This window comes from Neofelis nebulosa, chromosome 8 (genome assembly GCF_028018385.1).
Source record: "Neofelis nebulosa isolate mNeoNeb1 chromosome 8, mNeoNeb1.pri, whole genome shotgun sequence".
NCBI classification, from domain to species: Eukaryota; Metazoa; Chordata; class Mammalia; order Carnivora; family Felidae; genus Neofelis; species Neofelis nebulosa.
The window spans coordinates 52,796,297-52,812,817 of record NC_080789.1 but is presented as its reverse complement, the minus strand read 5'-3'; the positions used below and the strand labels follow the sequence as shown (position 1 = coordinate 52,812,817).

The 16,521-nt window shown below is 41.3% G+C and overlaps 1 protein-coding gene across 4 annotated transcripts in view; it reads left to right on the top strand.

Annotated features, from left to right (window-relative positions):
- SRGAP1 (SLIT-ROBO Rho GTPase activating protein 1) overlaps nt 1-16,521 on the top strand; it is a 284,751-nt gene that overhangs the window by 219,573 nt on the left and 48,657 nt on the right. For all 4 annotated transcript variants that reach the window (XM_058742151.1, XM_058742150.1, XM_058742152.1 and 1 more), the window contains exons 9-11: nt 3,904-4,101; nt 4,839-4,923; nt 11,977-12,004. In XM_058742151.1, coding sequence (XP_058598134.1) covers nt 3,904-4,101; nt 4,839-4,923; nt 11,977-12,004 — 311 coding nt within the window. The remainder of the gene's footprint in view (nt 1-3,903; nt 4,102-4,838; nt 4,924-11,976; nt 12,005-16,521) is intronic.

Here is a 16,521-nt window from a genome sequence, read left to right as displayed (position 1 = left end):
ACGGTTCACTTCAAGACCCGAGGTTGGTCCACAGTGTGTCTGTTACCAGGTGCTTGAATGGGTGTGGCACCCTTCAATTACCTGGACAGGTTTCTGGCCGGTGGGACTGGCCCTGTACCACAGATGAATGCAGCTGGCACAGAGTCACAGGTCCACTTCAGGGTCCATAGCCAGGACCAAGGTAGGCAGGCCTGCCTCCAAAAGCACAGACAGACACATCTCCCACCTGGAGCCAGGTTATGGGGCCACTTCAAGATCTGCAGATGGACTGAGGTCAGCAGGCCTGCCTCCAGGAGCACTGAGAATCATGCTTTCTAGCAAGTCACTGAACATGCGTGACGGCTCCATGACCAGTGCTGAGAGGGACTGGAACTGCATCATGGGTTTCTACACAGTTCATAGCTAGGACCAATGTCAGCAGGCCTGTTACCTGAGGCGCAGGTAAGTATGACTCCTCATGGGTCCCTTGGCAGGTACTTATGGTCGCAGGACCAAAGCCAAACAAGACTGTTATGAAGCCCACAGCGGGACTTGGCTGTTTCTGGCTCAGTAGCCAGGACTATGGTTGGCAAGCCTCCCACCTGGGCCCATGCCTACTTTCTCAAATTGGTCCTCCTCGGTCCTGGGCTCCACCAAGGTTTTACATGTTCCTACCTGGGTCCCAAAGCTCCCACAAATGCACTTCTGTCCACAGATGGCTGCCAGATCATTGTTGTGGTGGGGCAAGAGGGAATAGTAGGGGATCTCCCATTTTCTCGTCTTGCTGATGTCACCTCTAGGGTGGTGAGTGTTTTCATTCAGCCTATAAATATGTAATCATGACTTCTTAAAGCAACCACTTACAGTATTGGGTTTTTTTAAAGTAACCATTAATCTGTTCTTTTCCAGTAATATCTCTCCTTTGCATTATGTGTATCCCCAGCAATAATGAACAAGTCTGTTAAATTTCTTTGTGTTTTTTGTTTTATTTTATCACATGCCCTCTTTAAGCATCCGAACTAACACTGGTTGCCATTATTTCTTCTCTAAACGGTATTTTCTTGTTTAAAAGACAAGAGTAATTGAAACTATTTCTCCCTCCTGTAATAGTAAACCACGTCACTCTGCTGATCATTTCACATTTCACTGTCCTGGACAAGGTGCCTGGCCAAGCCTGAAGCCCATGGCACAGGGAACCATATGTTCCCAAAGGGAAGAGCATCAAATATTTTTGAACAGGAATAAAACCCACTGGTTCTGAACTATTAGTGCCCAGATTATTTTGGAAAAATAAACAGACATTCTCTCTAGAAGATGGTAGCTTCACCCTGGGCTTCAAGTAACTCTACCAAAACGTCCAGTAGACAGATATCACAGAGAGATACCTGCAGGAGCTCCAAATATTGAGGGTATCAGAAACAAACTGTAAAAGAGCTACTTACTGTGTTCAAGGAGATAAAAGCCAAGCTTAGATTTTGGCAGAGAACTATAACCTATTAACAGTGAAAGAACAGATTTCAAAATGTACTGGATAGAAATTCTAAAAATGAGAACTATACTGGCCCAAGTTAACAAATCAGTGGATGATGTTAACATCAGATTCAACACAGCTGAAGAGTGGATTATCAAAGTGGAGGACAAATCAGAAGAAAATAATTAAAATGCAGCATGGAAAAACAAAAGGGTAGAAAATGCAAAGAGAAGGGTAAGAGATATAGAGAACACAGTCATGTGTCATGTACTAATTAAATTCCCAGAAAGGAAAATGATAGAAAAGAGAGACAATATTTACAAAGATAAAGGCTGAAAATTTATTAGAGTTTATGAAAAATATCACACAATTCAAGAAGCCCAAAGAAATCCAGGTAGAATGTATTTTTTAAAATCCTTATGTAAACACATCATGGTAGAACTGTAAGATACTTTAAAAGCACCTGTAGAAGCATGCAAAGTAACAATAGACTCACAGCAAACTTCTCATTCAACAGGAACATAGAAGCCATAAGAAAATACAGTGGTATCTTTAATGTATTGAAAGAAAATAAACTGCCAACAAGTTTCATAAGTGAAAGTGAAATAAAAGACATTTTCTAGTCTACAGAAACAGTTTACCACCCGCAGACTCATGCTAAAAGCAATTTCTAAAGATGGGGGATTACTCTTAAAAATATAAGGAATAGGGGCACCTGGGTGGCTCAGTCGGTTAAGCATCCAACTCTGATTTCAGCTCAGATCATGATCTCATGATTGTGTGATCAAGCCCTGCCTTGGGCTCTACACTGAGCGTGGAGGCTGCTTGAGATTCTCTTCCACCCTCTCCCTCTGCCCCTTACCCCACATGCATTCTCTCTCAAAAAATAAAAATGCTTATCAAAATAAAAAGCTTCTGCACAGTGAAGGAAACAACCAGCAAAACTAAAAGGCAAATTAAAAAGCTCCTAGAAGAGGGGCACCTGGGTGGCTCAGTTGGTTATGTTTCTGACTCTTGATTTCATTCAGCTCCCGTCATGATCTCAGGTCAGATTCATGAGTTTAAGCCCTGCTTCAGGCTCTCCACTGACTGTGGAGCCTGCCTGCAATTCTGCCCCTCTCTCTCTAACCCTCCCCTGCTCATGCTCTCTCCCCCTCTCAAAATAAATAAATAAACATTAAAAAAAAACACAAAACTCTGAGAAGATAACATAGAATAATATCTTTATGGCTCTGAGATAGGAAAATATTCTTAAATAGGACACAAAAACCATTAATCATAAAGGAAGAGATCGGTAAATTGATTACATTAATGGTTCATCTAGATACTATAGAAAGTGAAAAACCAGAGCACAGTGTGATAAGATATTTGCAACACATATAACTAACAAAAGACTCATAACCATATCTACAAATAAGTAAGAAAAAGACTCATAGCCCAGTAGAAAATTGAGCAAGAGATTTGAGCAAAGTATTTCCAAAAGAGGAAATCCAAATTGCCTTAAACACATTATAATGAGCTCAGTCTTGGTCATCAGAGAAATGCATATTAAAACCACAATAAGATACTCAACACCGTGGTTTAAATTTAAAATTGATAATACCAATTCTTGAGGATGTGGAGTAACAGGAATTCTCTGTGTTGGTAGGAATACAGATCAAAACAGTTCTGGAAAACAGTCTGACAATCTCTTTAAGCAGCACTTCTGCTCATGGATGCTATGGCATGAATTCATAGCAGTCTTACTCTCAGTGGCCCAAAACTAGAAATAAGTCATCTATCAACAGTGAAAGGGATGAATTATGAGGTATTCCTACGATGAATAGCCAGCATTCCGCAATGAAACACTGTACTCCCAAGAAATGAATAAATCTTACTACATAAAGTTGCACAAAATAAGGAAGACAAAAAGTATACATGCTATAGGATTCCATGCATATGAAGTACAAAAAGGCTAAAACTAATATATAGTGTTAGAAATCAGGATAATGACTACCTTTGGGGAGGAAAAAGAGGTGTGTGGTAGTTGGGAGAAATGAGAGGATCTTCCCAATGTACTGTATTTCTTGATCTAAGTGGTGGTCACGTAAGTGTTCACTCTGGTAATTTATCAAGCAATACACTTATGGTATGCATATTTTTCTTTGTGTATTTTCACTTCCAATTGAAAAGGCTATTTGAAAAAAAAAATGTAACTGAGAGAGTACCCAGTGACACATGAGTTTTATAAGGATTCAAATACAAAGTAATAACCTCTTTAGGATAATGGAGAAGAGAGCTTGTCTTTATATTGGTGATAGCGGGTGTTATTTTCCTGTCTGCCTTTCCTAGTAGACTCTGAACTTCTTGGGGCAGGACTTGTGTCCTCATCTCTGCCTGACAGAGTAGATTCTCACTGAGCGTGCGATTCACGAAACGATGTCATAACGTGTGAAATATGTTCCTGTTCCCAGGTTAAGAAAACAACTGAAGCCACCTTGCAGACCATACAAGATATGGTCACCATTGAGGACTATGATGTTTCTGAATGCTTCCAGCACAGTCGGTCCACAGAGTCTGTGAAGTCTACTGTCTCTGAGACCTACCTGAGTAAGCCCAGCATCGCCAAGAGAAGAGCAAACCAGCAGGAGACTGAGCAGTTCTACTTCATGGTGCGCCTGTTACTTCCCAAGCTACTCTTGGGGCTCAGATCTGGGGTCTCCAGACACAGCCTGTAGAGTTGACCAGATCACCCGAGATTCTTTATTAAAATATGGACCCTCGTCTGCCCTCAGAGTTCTGATTCTGTTGGTCTGAGATAGGATTTAGGAGTTAGTACTTTTCTTTCTTTTTTTTTTTTTTAATGTTTTTATTTTATTTTTGAGAGAGAGATAGAGTGAGAGCAGGGGAGGGGCAGAGAGAGAGGGAGACACAGAATCTGAAGCAGGCTCCAGGCCCTGAGCTATCAGCACAGAGCCCAACATGGGGCTCGAACTCACAAACTGTGAGATCATGGCCTCAGCCGAAGTCGGACACTCAGCTGACTGAGCCACCCAGGTGCTCCGGGAGTTAGCACTTTTTTAAAAGTTCCTTGGATAATTCTGAGAGGCCAACAGATTTAAAGAGGCCTGCTATAAAACTACTTTTAAATTTTAATGTATATGGTCACCAGGAGAGCTTGTTAAAATGCAGGGTTTGATTTTAGTAGGTCTGAGGAAGGAGGGCCCTGAGACTCCGCTCTCTGATGGGCCCCCACGTGATGGCTGGTGCTGCTGTTCTGTTCAGACTACACTCCAAGGAGCAAGGTTCTAGGATCTAGAAGATAAAAGGGCTGGATTATAGGTATCCTATGGGAAGTTCCTTGAGAACTATATATTTTTAAGTTAAAAACGAATCTTTCCTCTTGCAGAAACTCCGAGAGTATTTGGAAGGTAGTAATCTCATCACAAAACTTCAAGCCAAACATGACTTGTTGCAGAGGACCCTTGGAGAAGGTCAGTTATCTGAAACAGATGGGAAGGTGACATGGACCACGTACTGTGTCACGTATCTGCTCCATAAAGACTGTGAGCTGTGGATTTGTGTTTGAAGAAGCAGAGAACACTGTTTAGATTGGGCTTTTGCTGTATCTGTAAAAATCAAGTTCTCCCTGGAACTGTCTTCTTTATAAGCTTGGTGCTAACCTTGAGGAAGAGTAGGGAAGTCTAGCGAGGGCTGAAAAGCCAACACAGAGCTCCAGAGGAAGGATCGGCAGAGCGTGATGTTCCTAGCTGCCCCTGCACCCAGACACTTCTTCCTTACCCTCTGGGACTTCTCCACCCTTCCAGCTCCACCCCAGTTGTTTCAGTGGGCCAGTATTTGTTGTCACGTCTCATGCCTTATTGTTCTCTAGAAACTGGTTAAACCAGTTTGGGAAACTTTTTTGTTTGTTTGTTTGTTTCCTTCCCAGAGACATTGATGTTACTTGAGAAATAACCTAATGAAGTATACTGCTATGGCTAATAATAGTAACAAAAACAGCAATAGCTACCACTTCTATAGGGCTCTCTCCGTGCTAGGCATTGTTCTAAACTATGTATTGAACTGGGCTATTACTTTCCCCATTTTTACAGATGAGGGAACTGATGGGGAAAAAAAGGGATTCTAGGCAAAAGGGACAGTGTAAATGGTATTGTTTCCCTTTTCATCTTCTTGAAATTTAAAGGAAAAGATAAATATAGGCAAAGTCCCTTTTTTAAGTGCCTCATAGTCTGTAATTTTATCTTTTATTGACACTAGATCTTGTTACAAGTTATAAAAAGTGAGAGAATATGAATGGGAGTAGGAAATGAGGGGACTGAGTTGTGTAACTCAGACCAAAAAGAAGTTGCTGCTCTTTGACCTAAACTCTTGTCTCCTACCATTCTAGAACCTTCCTACCAACCAAGTTTTTTTCATCACCTTATCTCCTGGTTTCCTCCAGGGAATGACCACTTGGAGAAAGGTCATCATGACCTAAGTCTCCCATGTATGACAGTAAGGATGCCAGATTCTAAGATGAAAGGCTGATTGCACTTAGGGAAAAAAAATTCACATTTAAACTACTAGACACTGTCTTAAAAAAGAAAATCACCAAATACAGTATGTGAACTGTCATTAGATACTAAATCAAAAAAGCAAAAGTTAACAAAAGGCATTTTAAGGACAGTTGGGGAAATTTAAGTATAGACTGTATATTAAATGACATTATTGAATTAATGTTAATTTTCTTAGATATGACAGCGGTGTTAAGATTATAAAGGAAGATTCTTATTCTTAAGAAATGCTTGCTAAGTATCATAACATTTGCAAGTTACTTTCAAATGATTCAGGAAAAAAAAAGATAAAGACAGAAGAAGAGAGAAGGAAATAAGGCCAGTGTGGCAAAATGGGAAATCTAAGTGAAGGGAATATGAATGTTCCCTGTACAAGGCTTTCGACTTTTCTATAATAGAGGCTTGAACTTTTTATAAAAAGCCTTTTTTCTTCTTTGAATCATGTCCTGAGTTGTTTTTTTTTTTCCTTCAGAGTATCCTATAAGATCATTTTTTCCATCTGCCACAAAATGCCTGATATTTCAGTGATGCCCCCAAGGTCAGTTGCCAGTCCCGAAGCATCAATTATCGTAAGTGTAGATGAAAGCTTACAGGCACAGACTCCTTCCCTACAGGACTTGGTACCACTTTAGAAATCGTGAGTTGGAGGGAATTAAGTAGTGAGTGAATTCATTCTTGGCACTTCATACGGACACATGTGTTAATTCACTTGGGATCACATTCCGAAACTTTTATGATACTCATTCTACATAGATTCCCCTATGTCTCCCGGAGAGAAAGCCCCAACGGTTCATATTATTTTACATGCCATTATTGGATAGGGCTATATTTTAACCAATTTGCTGAATCTACATGCCAGAGTCCGTCATTAGCTGCTGTACTGCGTAAAGCCGTTTTGTACCCTGTGAACTCGAAGCCAGGATTTCTTTATCTTGGAATTTCTCTCAATGGGTTCCGGTATCATAGTGACATTCATGTGTGGGTGTACCAGGCCGTCCCCAGATTGGATTGATTCAGGAACTGGATGGTTCTCCTCCAGTGGCATCAGACACACCAGCCTCTGCCCACTTGTCGAAGACCTTTATGCTCCCCGGCCCTACCCCACGTGCGGGCTTGGCAGCCTTCCACACCACTTGTTGGTCACTGCCTTGCCACGATGCTGGCAGCTTTGCCCAGAGAAAAGCTGGGCCTGGAGAATGTGCCCGCCTTTAGCTGGACCGTTGTGAGCCCCCTGACTCTCCCTGCAAGCCCCGTTCGAGTTAATAGGCTGATACCAAAGGAGACTGGGAGAGTTAATGGCGCCTGTCCCACAATGAGATAATCCAACGGTGAGCCCTTACGAAGGAATCCAAGTCTGGGTTTGGCTAAATAAGGTTAGTAGCACAGGATTCAGTGGTGTGTTTGGGGACAGTACTAACTTTTTTATATAAAACTCACATCCCTGAATTATGCTAGACTCACTGCTGCAAAAACTGCCTTCATAGTAAAACAAATAGAGCCTAACCCAGGGATTTAGCAGTTGATCGTACACAGCTGAAACTGTAACTACAGACATGTGTTTGGCCTGTCTTACTGCTTGCTTTTGGCAGCCTACCAGCGGCCCAGTAAGTCCTTTGATTTACAACATTGCAAAACAACTAGACTGGGCTCTTAAAGGGGTACTGTCAAAATTGAGAATTCCAAATCTTTGAAAACTATTGAAATGACAGCAAACACATAATGAGTCGTTAAGACCAAAGTCATCACCTTCTTCAGCATCCTTCAGCAATACTATTATATCCTTTTGTGATGTCCTTTGTTTTTAAATCGGAGAAGTTAGGTCAATATAGTAAATGAGGTGTACATCCGCAAAACTGAGGCACTGAAATTGTTTCTTTTTCTTCTTATAATGAGCCTTCGTGTTCACACTGGCTTCTTTGTGTGCAACCTTGGAGTTAAGGGCGGGTGTAAGTATCAGTGCAGTTTTCCCTTAAACACAGAAAACTTGACTCTGGAAGCTGAGTTCCATGTTAGATTGTTTGTAGACCTGGGCATAAGGTGTCTTGATCAAGGAATTAAATGGGTTATCCTCATCCAGTCCATTTCCTGTCTTTGAGTAAGAGTACAAACATACTTTCAAACGAGAAGCTGATTGTGAATAATTATGTTTTTTAGAAAAGCAATGTATTCTTTTAAAAAAAAATTTTTTTTTTAACGTTTATTTATTTTTGAGACAGAGAGACAGAGCATGAACGGGGGAGGGTCAGAGAGAGGGAGACACAGAATCTGAAACAGGCTCCAGGCTCTGAGCTGTCCTCACAGAGCCCGATGCGGGGCTCGAACTCACGGACCGCGAGATCATGACCTGAGCCGAAGTCGGCCGCCCAACCGACTGAGCCACCCAGGCACCCCGAAAAGCAATGTATTCTTAAGAAAGAAAAAGGACTGAAAACTCCAGGAGTCCTCATCAGTCATTCATTAGGGACCCAATCCTGGGTGCCTCCATTCAGTTTGAGCTGTGCACATTTTAAATGTTTCATCCAGTTGGGGTTTTTTTGTTTGTTTGTTTTTAATCTCAGATCGCCACCAAACAATATTTTGGTTTTCCATTTTGGTCTGTGATGATAAAATACACTTGAGTGTGAAAAATAATTCACTTCTTAATTCCCAAGTGAAATGGTCAGAATAGTCAACATAGGTGTTTCAGCAAGAACAAGATAATCCTGGGTCATGGGTCATTTTTTTTTTCCCCCTCCAAATGGCTTAGAGTGTGGGATGGGGTGGGGGTGGGGGAAGAAGTTGTCTGTTGTTTTTAATAATTAAATAGTCTTCCAAACAAAGTGATTGAAATCTAATCCTCAAACCACTGGAAGCTTTCACATTTCTCTGGGAAGCAGTTTCTTCTAAGCTTGTGTGTTACTGATCTATTAATGATGATACTGATTAAAAAATAAAACCTCATTCATCAGTTGAGTCACACTCAGTACTATTAGCTGAACAAAACAATGGAAGTGGTGGGCAGTTACAATATGAATGATAGTTTTTGTGAAGCTTGCTCTTGGTTCATTAATCGAAATGTGTCTTTTATAGGTTTTTAATTTTTTATATCATACTATTAACCATAGAAGGGTGGAGCAAAATGTTTTTAAGCCATTTAATATGTGATCTTTTTCTAAATCTAGAGAATATTTGGTTGGGATATTTTAACAAAAGTAGCAAAATTTTTCAGTTATATAAAACATTTCATTTCTAAGGAATTATTAGTATTTTCATCGCTGAATCACTTAAAAGTGATTAGCCTCTGTTATCCAGTTTAATTTTATAGATACTTTAAAATTTTAACTTAATATGTATTATATACTTCAGTAAATCTTTTTAGTGCTTTGTATATGACTTTAGCCCTGTGGGACAGAGCATAAGGCATAATCTGTACCTTTCTTTTAGGATCTTTCAAAGTATTTGCTAGGGAATAAAACTTACATTTTTATTTTATTATTTATTGTTATTATTTTAGAGAGCACAAACACATGCACGTGGGAGAGAAGGCAGAGGTGGAGAGAGAGAGGGAGTGAGAGAGAAAATCTAAGGGGCCCAACACAGAGCTTGATCCCACAACCCTGGGATCACGACCTGAGCAAAATCAAAAGTTCGACACTCAGCCAACTGAGCCACCCAGGCGTCCCAAGACTCGTATTTTTACAATATATTACTTGGGAGCTTAGGTCTAGATTTAAAACAAACCTGGACCCTCAGGTCAGACCCATCACATACTAGCAGTGTGACCCTGAACTTACCTACTGTGTGCTCAGTCTCTCCCATAAAATAAAAAGAGCCAGTACCTACTTCCTAAGGTTGTTGTTAAAATTGTGAGTTAGTGTACAGGAAGTGCTTAGAACAGTGTCTGATAAGTATTGGACATCATTGCTGTTTTTACTGTTGTTAGTAATACACTTTATGTCATACTTGTGTGATAATAAAGTAGGCAACATGACTACAGCACAGGCCAGCTAGTTTCTCTGCCTTCAGCCATTTGCTCATTATTTTTTTTAATGTTTATTTATTTTTTGTGAGAGAGGACACACAAGTGGGGCAGGGGCAGAGAGACAGAAGGAGACCCAGAATCCGAAGCAGGCTCTGGCTCCAAGCTGTCAGCACAGAGCCCACCGCAGGGCTCAAACCCATGAACTGTGAGATCATGACCTGAGCTGAAGTCGGACGCTTGACCGACGGAGCCACCACCGAGCTTAACCAAATGGTGCCCCCCACCCCCCACCGTTTGCTTATTCTACCGACTCATCCTGGGTGATCTCAGCTAGCTCCTGTGGCCCCACAACAACCTAGATTGTGGGGACTCTCAAATCTTCATCTCCAGCCCTCTCTTCTGTCTGTGCTTTAACCCTGTGCTAAAGGATAGCCAGTAAGACATCACGTGCCACACTCAGCTCACTGCCCTCCCCACTTTCTAGTAGACTGTCTCTCCCACTTAGGAGTAGCTACCAATTACTCTGGAGATCTCTGTCCACCTTCTCCTTTTTCTTGTCCCCCAAAGTAGCAAAAGGGAAGGGGCTTAGAGTTAAAAGATAGAGTTGAGTAGTGGGGAGAAAATCAGATTGTTCTCCTTTCCTCCCACCCTGACTCCAAGTCATGGCCCACAATTCTACTAGACCTACAATGGCCTGAGTCTGCTTTGAGGAAGGTATTTTCAGATATTAACTGTTGCCCCCCATTTAGTAAATAGATATTAATCAAATACTTTGGTTTCTTTTTCCCCCATGTTTATTTCTGAGAGAGAAAGAGAGAGAACAAGCGGGGAGGGGCAGAGAGTTGGGTGGGGTGACAGAGGATCTGAAGCGGGCTCTCGCACTTACAGCAGAGACCCCTGTGTGAGACTTGAACTCACGAGCCATGAGATCATGACCTGAGCCAAGGTCAGACACTCAACTGACTGAGCCACCCAGGCGCCCCTCAAATACTTCGTCGCTTGTTCTTCAAAAGTAGATAATAGAGTAAAAGACTCTGTCGCCTCTGAGTGTTCATTCACCATTTCCAACAAGCCGGGTTTCTCTACAACTGTTATGTTGGCCTCGCCCCGCAAGTCTGAATCATTCTGTTATGATATGATGGGTGGGGCGTACCTGTGAGTGCCGCAACGTGACCTCTCTCTGTTAGCTCTAACTTCAGGCTGTTTCAAGACCATATCATCATTCGGCAAACAAACGGGTGGAATGGGTCACTCCTCCACACCCCTTCCACAGCTGCACCCCACATGTGAGAAAGAGCAGACAACAACCACAGACACATTCACACTTGGAGTTAGCATAGATTGTAGAAGCACGACAAAAATACAGATCCGATGTTTAAATCGAGTCAGGAAGCCAGAATATGGAAGAAGAACCTCATGTTTCACATGACAGGGAACTCTGTGAGATGCTATTAGTGTATAGGTTGTAGAATGTAGCATAATATAATATCTTTGTACTTAGTATCTGCAAATGTCATTTCTGATTATAAAAGGCAGCTTCTCACCTGACGGTGTAATATAGAAAGAACCCCAACTTAATATAAAGAAAATAGAGTTTTCCCAACCCTATGTGACCACCTTATTTTCCCCAGGTATCAATCACGACACAGGAAATAACTAACATTCGAATCTTGGGTGTGTTTTATTTGTGTATTTCATCGTTAAACTTACACTGAAGATCCAACAGCTATTTCATGTTTTCTAAATAATAAATAAATAAATACCCTTGCCTCAAATTGCCAAGTGAAACATATTTCTCCAATCTATAGGATTTATTAAATTTTAGGTATAGATTTTATGAAATACTGTATTGACTTTACTTGTCTATCATATGCTATCCTAATGCTTTCCACCATAAAATTTGTAATTATTATAAACTCAGCATCTTAAAATAAGGGACAAGTGATTCAAAAGATTACCAAATGCATTCCACTGATTCCATTCAATTTACTTATTTTAATTTTTTTCTGCAGGTCATAAAGCTGAATATATGACTACAAGGTAGGCAAATGTTTTATCATAACTCATTGTGTCTCACCTTTTTTTTTCCCTTTACAACAAGCAACCATTTCAGCACTGTGAGAATGAACATACTTTGCCAATGAACATGGAAGATCATTTTGACTCGACCAAACCTAGTAACATGACATGTTTGGGGTTCTCACAAAACCAAATTTGCTCTGGCCGATCGGAGGGTTTCCCAGTGTGATTGTAAGACTCCTTAAGAAAGACCTAAATCAGATGGGTTTGGTTTATTTAATCCAAAACACTTTAAGTTTCTGGAAATAGTCTGATTTGAGAATTCAATTAAGAAGCAACATTATGTACACATCTAGTGTGTTAGCAAATGAAAAGCATGATGAGTTACTTTTTGCTCCTACTTTTCCTTATGTCCTATAAAACTTAGAACTCTACTGAATACTCAGGATTTTAGCTTCTTACCCCTTTCACTTAAAAGATGAAAATTTAAATACTATAGCTGTATTGCATATTTTTTTCTTTCTTTTTTTTTTTCCCCCTTTTTTTCATTCATGAAGGGATTTTGAAGCCACTGCTGAGAAAAGCCTTTTTGGAAGCAGATTCTGATCTGGGTTGGGGAAAATGTGCAACTTTTATTTTTCTGTGCCAGCATTTGTATAACAGCCAGAAATTATTCTAATTGGCGTATCTAGACTTTGTACTCTTGAAGCTGAGTTCTCTTTAAGGTGAGCAGAATTTAGAACACTGGGAGGGTGTGTGGGGGGGGCAGTAATTGGCAAGTTGATTTTCAAGGCTCTGTATGTTTCTACTGGGCAATTTATTCAAAAGGAAGCTTCTCTTCTTGGTGAACCAACTAGGAAGATACAGCTAGTGACTTGTCTGAACTTCACAAAAATACTGAGGTTTTTTTTCTTCCTTGCGTCAGTGACAAAGAGGAATGTTACTTCTGCAGTTTATGGAGCTTTTTTCATATATATTATCTCTTTGTAGTATCAACTGTTTTACCTGTTGTCTCTATGTTATAAGAAATGTAAGGCTCTTCAAAAAAAGATTTTTTAGGGGTGCCTGGATGGCTCAGTCCGTTAGGCCTCTGACTCTTGCTTTCAGCTCAGGTCTTGATCTCACGGTTCTTGGGATCCAGCCCCACATTGGGATCTGTTCTGGCAGCATGGAGCCTGCTTGGGATTCTCTGTCTGTGTCTCTCTCTGTCTATAAATAAATAAATAAATAAATAAATAAATAAATAAATAAATAAATGTAAGTAAGTAAGTAAGTAAGTAAGTAAATGTTTTTTTTAATATAGTTTATTGTCACCTTGATTTCCATACAACACCCAATGCTCATCCCAACAAGTGTCTTCCTCAGTGCCCATCACCTACTTTCCCTCTCTCCCACCTCCCATCAACCTTCAGTTCTCTGTATTTAAGAGTGTCTTATAGTTTGCCTTCCTCCCTCTGTAACTTTTTTCCCCCTTCCCCTCCCCGATGGTCTTCTGTTAAGTTTGTCAGGATCCACATATGAGTGAAAACATGGTGGTATCTGTCCTTCTCTGACTGACTTATTCCACTTAGGATAATACCCTCCAGTTCCATCCACGTTGCAGCAAATGGCCAGATTTCATTCTTTCTCATTGCCAAGTAGTATTCCATTGTATACATAAGCCATATCTTCTTTATCCATTCATCCATTGATGGACGTGTAGGCTCTTTCCATAATTTGGTTATTGTTGAAAGTGCTGCTTATAAACATTGGGGTACATGTGACCCTATGCATCAGCATTCCTGTATCCCTTGGGTAAATTCCTAGCAGTGCTATTGCTGGGTCATAGGGTAGATCTATTTTTAATATTTTGAGGAACCTCCACACTGTTTTCCAAAGCAGCTGCACCAGTGTGCATTCCCACCAACAGTGCAAGAGGGTTTCTGTTTCTCCACATCCTCGCCAGCATCTATAGTTTCCTGATTTGTTCATTTTAGCCAATCTGACCGGCGTGAGGTAGTGTCTCAGTGTGACTTTGATTAATATTTCCCTGATGAGGAGTGACGTTGAGCATTGTTTCATGTGTCTGTTGGCCATCTGGATGTCTTTTTTGGAGAAGTGTCTATTCATGTCTTTTGCCCATTTCTTCAGTGGATTATTTGCTTTTTTTAGGTGTGGAGTTTGGTGACTTCTTTATAGATTTTAGGTACTAGCCCTTTATCCAATATGTCATTTGCAAATATCTTTTCCCATTCTATTGGTTGCCTTTTAGTTTTGTTGATTGTTTCCTTTGCAGTGCAATAGTTCACTTTTGCTTTTAATTCCCTTGCCTTTGGAGATGTGTCGAGTAAGAAATTGCTGTGGCTGGGGCGCCTGGGTGGCGCAGTCGGTTAAGTGTCCGACTTCAGCCAGGTCACAATCTCACGGTCCGTGAGTTCGAGCCCCGTGTCAGGCTCTGGGCTGATGGCTCAGAGCCTGGAGCCTGTTTCCGATTCTGTGTCTCCCTCTCTCTCTGTCCCTCCCCCGTTCATGCTCTGTCTCTCTCTGTCCCAAAAAATAAAATAAACGTTGAAAAAAAAAAAAATTAAAAAAAAAGAAATTGCTGTGGCTGAGGTCACAGAGGTTGTTTCCTACTTTCTCCTCTAGTGTTTTGATGGTTTCCTGCCTCACATTCAGGTCTTTCATCCATTTTGAGTTTATTTTTGTGAATGGTGTAAGAAAGTGGTCTAGTTTCATTCTTCTACACGTTGCTGTCCAGTTCTCCCAGCACCATTTGCTAAAGAGACAGTGTTTTTTCCAGTGGATACACTTTCCTGCTTTGTCAAAGATTAGTTGGCCATTCATTTGTGGGTCCAATTCTGGGTTCTCTATTCTATTCCATTGGTCTGTGTGTCTGTTTTTGTGCCAATACCATACTGTCTTGATGATTACAGCTTTGTAGAAGAGGCTAAAGTCTGGGATTGTGATGCCTCCTGCTTTGGTTTTCTTCTTCAATATTACTTTGGCTATTTGGGGCCTTTTGTGTTTATGGAGTTTTTTTCATATATATTATCTCTTTGTACTATCAACTCTTTTACCTGTTGTCTCTATGTTATAAGTAATGTAAGGCACTTCACAAAAAGATGTTTTAGGGGCACTTGGGTGGTTCAGTCGATTAAGCCTCTGACTGTAGATTTCAGCTCAGGTTTTGATCTCATGGTTCATGGGATCAAGCCGTGCATCAAGCTCTGTTCTGGCAGTATGGAGCCTGCTTGGAATTATCTCCCTCCCTCTTTCTCTCTCTCTCTCTCTCTCTCTCTCTCTCTCTCTCTCTGTAAATAAATAAATAAGCTTTTAAAAAACACTTAAAATTTTTTTTAAATGTGAAGAAATGCAAATGTATCAATTTGCATTGAGAACTGTCATTGCCAAACAGACTAGATACGTACATTAACCTCACTCGTGCTTTCTCTCATTCACGTGGGCATCCTCCATAGGAGGCCAGATGAAGGAAGCTGTGTGGCAGCCACCAAACCAGAACCGGTCAGATAATCCAAATGTTGAATGGCCTGGTCCTGATTCTCTTCACCTGATGTGTACATGGTGAAGCAGAGCCATCGTGTGCCGGCTTCCTGATGAGCCACGTTGCCACAGAAGTTACTTTGAGAAGCCCTCAGGCAGTTTGTTTTCATCTCCGGTTTCTCACAACAGTAGTGTCTTCACATTTCCCTCATAACTTAGAATCATCAAGAGAGGCCATCTTCAGGCCTGTGGGAGACAACTCAAAAGACAGGTGTTCATTTGCCCCAACCAGGAGCCACTCTTCATGTCTCAGTCATGCAGGAATGACTGTCTAGCCCTACGAGGGGGCTTTGGTTCGAGCTACAAGATTCACTTGTCCCATGAATCTGCGACCAAACAGAATGAGCCTGTGCTCTTACCCCTTCAGCATCATCAGCTGCTCCAGATATTACCAAATGTACATCTCTGTTGGACCCTGTAGTAACCATTTTTTCCAGTTTCAGTAGTTGATGCTCTGATATCTCGCGGCCTTGCTCACCTTGGAGGAACTGCCACTCCCAAGGTTAGCCAATTCGTAGGAATAGTAAAGGTGGTGCTTGCACGTCTGCCTTTTGTATGCCGAGCGGACTCGTCCAGACCCGTAACCCCAACCGCATCCTTTACGGGGCTTTCAGATTCAGGGTGACTCTTCCCCTTCCCTAGTGACAGCCAGGTGCCAGACAACTGTTCCCCAGAGCCCACCAAACTTATTCAAACTAGCCAGTCCTAACCCGTTTACCCTGCCTTGCCCATTCCTTCCCATGGAAACCTATACCATTGCACATACTTCCTCTCACTCCCTCTGCCTCCTCACTGACTGCAGTGCTTCCCCATGGACCCCACCCCACCCCATGTAGTAGCATGGCCCCCTCCTCTTGGGAAGTGTGGGAAACACACTATCTTTTCAGTAACAGTTAACCTCTGATCTGTTGGCCTCCCCACAACGGAATAAAAATAGTCTATATTTAAAACACTTGTAAAATAATGAAAAGAGTGGATGAAACCAGGCACATAAGGTT